The 6,772-nt window shown below is 34.3% G+C and overlaps 1 protein-coding gene across 1 annotated transcript; it reads left to right on the forward strand.

Moving 5' to 3' along the window:
• The first annotated feature begins 441 nt into the window (after positions 1 to 441).
• LOC110884365 (cleft lip and palate transmembrane protein 1 homolog) lies at positions 442 to 6,048 on the forward strand. Its single transcript, XM_022132071.2, has 12 exons — positions 442 to 785; positions 1,330 to 1,476; positions 2,429 to 2,543; positions 2,664 to 2,758; positions 3,297 to 3,400; positions 3,490 to 3,527; positions 3,630 to 3,865; positions 3,975 to 4,068; positions 4,151 to 4,341; positions 4,440 to 4,659; positions 4,781 to 4,948; positions 5,656 to 6,048. Exons 1-12 carry the CDS (start codon positions 570 to 572, stop codon positions 5,811 to 5,813), a joined length of 1,782 nt encoding a protein of 593 aa, XP_021987763.1. The 5' UTR covers positions 442 to 569; the 3' UTR covers positions 5,814 to 6,048.
• The last annotated feature ends 724 nt before the right edge of the window (positions 6,049 to 6,772 follow it).

Genomic DNA, 6,772 nt, shown 5'->3' on the forward strand with positions numbered 1-6,772 from the left:
CTAATTTTATAAATCGATTTTTTTGATTTTTTAGAATTTTTATGATTTTTTTGATTTTTTTTATTTTTTATAATTTTTTTGATTTTTTAAGATTTTTTTTTATTTTTTTAGAATTGTTATGATTTTTTAGAATTTTTTTGATTTTTTAGGATTTTTATGATTTTTTTGTAACTACAGGGACTGTTTGTGTAATAAATAAAATTTAAAAACTAACTTCAGTTAAAAAAAAATAACAGAAGTTCATTGAGTACCAACATGTTGATAGGTAGGATTATTATATACCAATTCTGTAGGTTGGATTATTATTTACCAACTGGTTAAAGGTTGGTTTATTAAATAACAATTTTCCTTATATAAAATTACATTTAGTAAAGCCGTGTAATAGAGGGGCTTTAACCTAGTTATGTATAAAGCAGGAAGCCTGATAAGTGATAAATATCTTCACAAACTGACGTGCGAGTCCACAGTGGTTTAAAACTAAAACACTCAGAAACGCATAAATCATAACCACGTTTGCTTTTGCAGATTTCGATCTCTTCTCTCTCTCTATACTTAACTCACAAAACAAGATGGCACCGCCGGCTGCGGTGGAGGGCGGTGACGCCGGTGGCGGAGACCAACAACAACAGCAAGGTCCCGGCCAGATGGTTACCGGAATCATAAGAATAATCGTCATATATTACTTCGCCACCAAGTTTTTCTCCTCCAATAAACCCTCGTCTTCTGGTTCCGGTTCCGATCCTGCTGTTCAGATCTCCAATCTGTTCCAGAAATCTGACCCTCTCGTACGTCTTTGTTTTTTTTTTTTACTTTTTGTTCTTGTTTTCTCCGCAATTGATTGGCTTTTGATAGTGTGATTCACTTGTTGTTATGATATGTGTAAACCTAATTGGTGATTGAGCGGTTTTGTATGTGTGTTTTTGGTGGTTTTTGATTAGTATGTGTGGGTGATTGGATGTTAGAGCATGAGTTTGTAGGATTGTAGGTATGAATGGATAACTATAGGTTTTGAAAGTTGTAGCTTTTGGATGATTTTGTTGAACCATATGTTTAGTGATTAATGAATTAATGATGGATGTGTTGTGTATGGAGTGGAATAGTTAATAGTTTTGCCTATGGAATAGACTAGGGCTGTGACTGGAATTAAGTGTGGTTCAGTGTTTGTTTGTTTAGTGTGTTTTATGTGGTTCTTAAAGTTTGAATGCCTGCTAGAACTTTGATTTATGTGTTGATGAATGTGTATGGGCATGTTGTTGTACTTGCTTTATATGCAAGTTTCTTATCTTTGTATGTGAACTTAAGTTATTGGGCTATGCATATTGTCTCCAGGATATGTGGTTTTATCTCTCTGAACATGAGAAGTTTAATGATTTTGGGAATGAAGAGGCGCTTATATGGCATGAGACAAACATACCTTATGCAGTTTGGGGCCCAGAGAGCACCAGGACTCTTTCTTTGAAGTATTATCCATCTGAGGTAATTGTTTCCATCATAGTTATTAAAGGCGCGAAGCGCACTCTAGGCGCATAGGCTCCGATTAGGGCCTAGGCGATAGGCGCAAAAAAAGCGTGGGCCCGAGAAAAAAAAAAGCGCACTTAAATAAAAAAAATTAAAAAAGTTCATTAAGGGAATAAAGTACTCAAAACCAAAACAATAATGTTCATACTAGCACTTAAAAAGTCTCAGGTAACAAAATACTTAAAACCAAAATGCTCATAGCACTTAAAAAGTCTCAGATAACAAAATACTTGAAACCAAAATGGTCAAACTCGAAAACAAAAGGTTTACTAAAGTAATAATGAGTAAAACTTGAAAGCCAAAAAAACTGAATAATCTTGATAACACGAACTGAATAATCTTGATAATACGAGCTGAATAATTTTGATAATTCGAACTGAATAATTTGATAATTCGAACTGAAAAATGTGATAATAAACTGATATCATCTGTTTAAACTTAAATCCCTATAAATACTGCAGAAAAAGTGGAAATTACCAATTAAAAAAATAAAAAGCATAAATCATTAATTACGCATGGGAAGAATTAAGCTGCGCTATTATTACCTGGGAACTATAAGCACAGTAAATGCGAATCGCCTAGAAAAAGCGCCTAGGCGCCAAAAGCGCTCGCTTTTGATAACTCTGGTTTCCATTTTCCCGAAGCATTTGAGGCTTCACCCTCTTTGATATTGGGCTGCTCATGTTTTCAGTATTCAAAATGGTTGTTTTAGTATCAAAGAGACATCCTGATTTGACCTATGCAAACGGCCAGCCAAAACTTTTAAATAAAAATGTTCTATTTGCTGATAATTGTTGCAGTATAACTTTAATAACCAGGGATTCATTTGTTTTAAAGTAAATATCATTGTTGATGCGTGTTGGTTTTTATTATTATGTCTACTCATGTGAACCTTGTATTTGAATTTCAGGCTTTGAAGCATAATGGAAGTCTATACGCTCATGTCTTCTTTGCCCGTTCAGGGTACCCAGCAGACCCCAAGGACCCTGAGTACCAACCTTTGGCTGCCTTTGGACTGAAACATCGTAATATTTTGCATCTCATTAAGTCAACTATAAAATTGCATTACTAATAGCTACATTATAATCGTAACAATCGTGTGTATGCGTATAAATCTATCTAAAGAAGCTTAATTTCATTTGCAGCTATTGTGACATACTTGCCAAAGTCAAAAGCAAACAAAAAGAAGAGCCTGTTGGGGAATTCTAAGGACGCTAATGAAGATGATTCCGTGTCGGAGGTTTGTTCAACTTTATTATTGAAGTACACGGATAGTCCCTGTGGTTATTCAAAATTTTGGATTCAGTCCCTAGTTTTCCAAAAGTACACGAACGGTCCCGGTGGTTTGCACTTTGTAACGCAATTAGTCCCCAACTTTTGCCAAAAGCACATGCATGGTCCCTGTGGTTTGCACCTTGTAACACATTTAGTTTATAAGGTAGACCTCCTAAAACCATTAGATTTGTTGGCTGGGGGCTAAATACGTTACAAAGTGCAAACCACAGGGACCATCCGTGTACTTTTGGAATGCTAGGGACCAAATCCAAAATTTTGAAAAACCACAGGGACTATCTGTGTACTTTACTCTTATTATTGTTATTATTAACAGTGTTGCATATTTCTTCTGCCACTTTCTTCCTTGGAAAAGTTAAAAGTTCTGTTAGCATAGTTCTCCCATCAATACTCATATCTGATTTTACTTTCTTATCTATATCAATAATCATAATTTTAAGGTGGCGGCTTTTGTTTCATTCATTTTACTTATATATGTCACTCAGGGTATTGAAGAACCTCAAGCTGATTTGAAGGACGATGGTCCTACGGAATACATTTCATATTGGAAACCGAATATCACTATTAACTTGGTTGATGATTTTACAAAGTACGTATACATTTATAGTTTCCATCTTAATTTTCTGTTCTGGAATGGACTTTATTGCTGACATGACAATTGTTTTAACCGTTCTCCAGGTACACACAACGTTCGATTCCTCCCAATGTCGCTCCTTGTATCCTTTTCTGTTTCATTTTCGAAAAAAAAATAAAATTGTTTTAAGAATTTTTTATTTATCCACACCATAAGATTTTGAGATTCTTGACTCGAACTGCAGACATTAATATTGAACCTACCACAGGGAACTATTATCCAACCGTTTACTTCAACGAGTTTTGGTTACTTAGAGATAAGCTTATAGCACTAAATGATTCTGTGACGGAATTGGCCCTTCATCTAGAAGTGGCCCCGATAAGCATGACCAAATGGCAGTTATTCCTGCAGATCGATCAGTCATTTCAGATTCATCGCAGTTACGGAAGTATGCTTGAAGGAGAAGCTGATGAACTTAAGGTATTCACTTCCATCCTTTATTTTTGCAATATTTTTGCATCCTTTTTTTTTCTTTCGTTTTTGTTATGTATATAATATATAACAAGTTATAATATTATCAAAAATACAGAGGGTGTTTGTGGAAGGGAATCCCTATCTTCTGGGAGTTACCATGTTTGTTTCGCTGCTTCATTCAGTATTCGACTTTTTGGCATTTAAGAACGGTAATGTCAACAATAACATTTGTTCTTTTATCAATTCGGAAAAGCGTTTAATTAACCATTTTTTATGACTGACTTAATGCAGATATACAGTTCTGGAATAAAAACAAATCTATGGAAGGCCTTTCTGCAAAATCAGTGGTTGTGAGTTTCATTTGCCAGCTCATCATCTTCCTTTACTTACTGGACAACGATACTTCATGGATGATACTTGCAAGTTCTGGAATCGGAGTCTGCATCGAGTTTTGGAAAATTGGGAAAGCAATGCACATCGAGGTACGCGTTAATTATTTTAAAGTTTATTATACTATTAATCTTATCGTAGCAATATAACAAATTCAGATGGTATATATAAGTGATTAATTTTTCTTCAGGTTGATCGAAGTGGGAGCATACCTAAACTGAAGTTCAGTGATCGGGATACATATGCTGGGAACAAGACAAAAGAATATGATGATCTCGCAATGAAGTATTTATCGTATGTACTATTTGTACTCGTAGCCTGCTCGTCTGTATATTCGCTCATGTATGAAACGCACAAAAGCTGGTACTCGTGGATTCTCTCGTCGCTTACAAGTTGTGTTTACATGTTCGGTAAGCCCCTAATTATTCAATGTTTCTAGCGTTTTTTCTGTACTTACTCTTATTGTGTTTATTAGAAATTAAAAGGGAACAAAGGTTTTATTTTTAATCTATTATTAATATTTTGTTGCAGGTTTCATTATGATGTGCCCACAGCTATTTATTAATTATAAGCTGAAATCAGTTGCGCATTTACCATGGAGGCAGATGACTTACAAGTTCCTGAATACAATTATTGATGACCTCTTTGCCTTTGTGATCAAGATGCCAATGCTACATCGACTTTCTGTCTTCCGTGATGGTAACTTCACTGATAATTGACCTGCAACTTTGTTTTTATATATATAAGTCTATATCTAATGTGCCAGATATGATTATAAAAGTTGTATTATATAAAAAAATATGTTTTTCAATAAAATGGGATAGGATAAAAAAAATATTTTTTCAATAAAATGGTATAGGATGTTTATATATGCATGAAAAACACACTTTTGCGACTTTCGACTTGACATGCTTCTATTTTAAAACATAATCAATATATAGGGGTGCTCACAGTCCAGTTCGGCCGGTGTTGACGATAATTCTTGTTTGAACCGCTAACTATGGTTTTGAAAAACGAAAACTAAACTGGCGAAATGGTTGGGACACCTGCCCGTGGCCCAAAAGTTTGGTATGGCGGTTTAAACATTTTTATTTCTTCACAAAATCGTTAGTTTGTACTAAAAATTTTTAAAATGATAAAAGATGGTTCATAAATATTTGACATGTGTAAAGATAAACAACGGCTGGTTGGGTAAGTTTTAAGCCATGAACTGACCATTAAACCCGGTTTTTAAACCGTAATCTCAAACCAGCTGATTTTCTTCGGTTAGGAAATTTGGTTGGTTTGTACGGTTTAACACCCTTCATCCAAATTGACCCGTTTAAAAGTAAACGGGTCAAATCTGCTGACTTTAGTATATTTATCTACTTATTCCATGTTAAGTGAGGATGTATTTGTGGTTGCAGATGTTATATTCTTGATATATCTATATCAAAGATGGGCGTATCCAGTAGACAAAAAGAGAGTGAATGAATTTGGTTTTGGTGGCGAGGATGAGGATGAAGCAACTGCGGCGTTGACCTCGGGCCCAAGCAGTAGTGCAGAGGAGAAGAAAACCAACTGAGACCAAGCTGACCTGAAATAATATGAAGTTTTGAGAAGACTTTAAAAGACCATAGATTATTTTTTTCAGTTTAATTATTATTTTTTGTTTGATTGTGATTTTACTTTTTATTTAAGTCTAAACTTGTTGACCTTGATAGTATTAAGTTGTTTGGTTTTAGACAAGTAGAAAAGGAGATACAGTGTTTGTAGTTTTAGATTTAAATGTCTATTATTATTATTTTTTGTTTAAGATATATAGTTATGTTTTATTTTAAAATTATGCTTCACCATTTTTCTGGATAACTCAATTTTAGATAATTCTTTTATCAGCTAAGTATTCCATTAGAGAGTGAGTGCATCGATTCAAATAGTGTATTTTTCTAAGTTGATGGCACAACTAAGGCCTTTTCCCAAAACTAGAAGATGGATACGAGATATTTTGCAAGTGGTGTCATTTATGAATTTAACAGCTCTTTGTAACGTAAGATAGATTTTAGCTATTAAATTATGTATTTCCAGTTTTGACTTTGACTAGTCAAAGTCATGTTTTGTTCTAAACATGGTGGTTTTAAATGAATATGACCTTGTCCCTTGGTGTGGTGGTAAAGTACGAACCTTCAATCTAAACGTGAAGGATTTAAATCCTGCAAGGTGCATATACAAGGGATATTAGGTACAAGTGTATTTATGTGTAGGTTAGTTTGTCGTTTAAAAAAAGTTGTCCAATAAGTTTTGATCTAAAATAAGCCAACTTTAACCAATTATGTTTGACTTTTGACAAACTTTTTAACCTTTAAGAGCATGAGTAATGGGCATTATAAGGGTGTGAAGCGGCTTGATAATGCCCTCAACACCACCCCACATGGGTTTTATAGAGGGATGAAGATGGAGGGGCATTTATAGTATAATGCCCAATGAGGAAAACAAAATTGGAAAATAATGATGGAATGAGTGCGCTAACCATTACACAATTTTTTA

This window comes from Helianthus annuus, chromosome 14, assembly GCF_002127325.2.
Source record: "Helianthus annuus cultivar XRQ/B chromosome 14, HanXRQr2.0-SUNRISE, whole genome shotgun sequence".
Taxonomy (NCBI): domain Eukaryota; kingdom Viridiplantae; phylum Streptophyta; class Magnoliopsida; order Asterales; family Asteraceae; genus Helianthus; species Helianthus annuus.

Bases quoted from the DNA above. Each gene is read 5' to 3' on its own strand.
- LOC110884365 (XM_022132071.2), top strand. From the start codon at position 570: ATGGCACCGCCGGCTGCGGTGGAGGGCGGTGACGCCGGTGGCGGAGAC. The intron at 786-1,329 runs GTACGTCTTTGT...TATTGTCTCCAG, and splicing joins TCCAGAAATCTGACCCTCTC to GATATGTGGTTTTATCTCTC. The intron at 2,759-3,296 runs GTTTGTTCAACT...TATGTCACTCAG, and splicing joins AAGATGATTCCGTGTCGGAG to GGTATTGAAGAACCTCAAGC.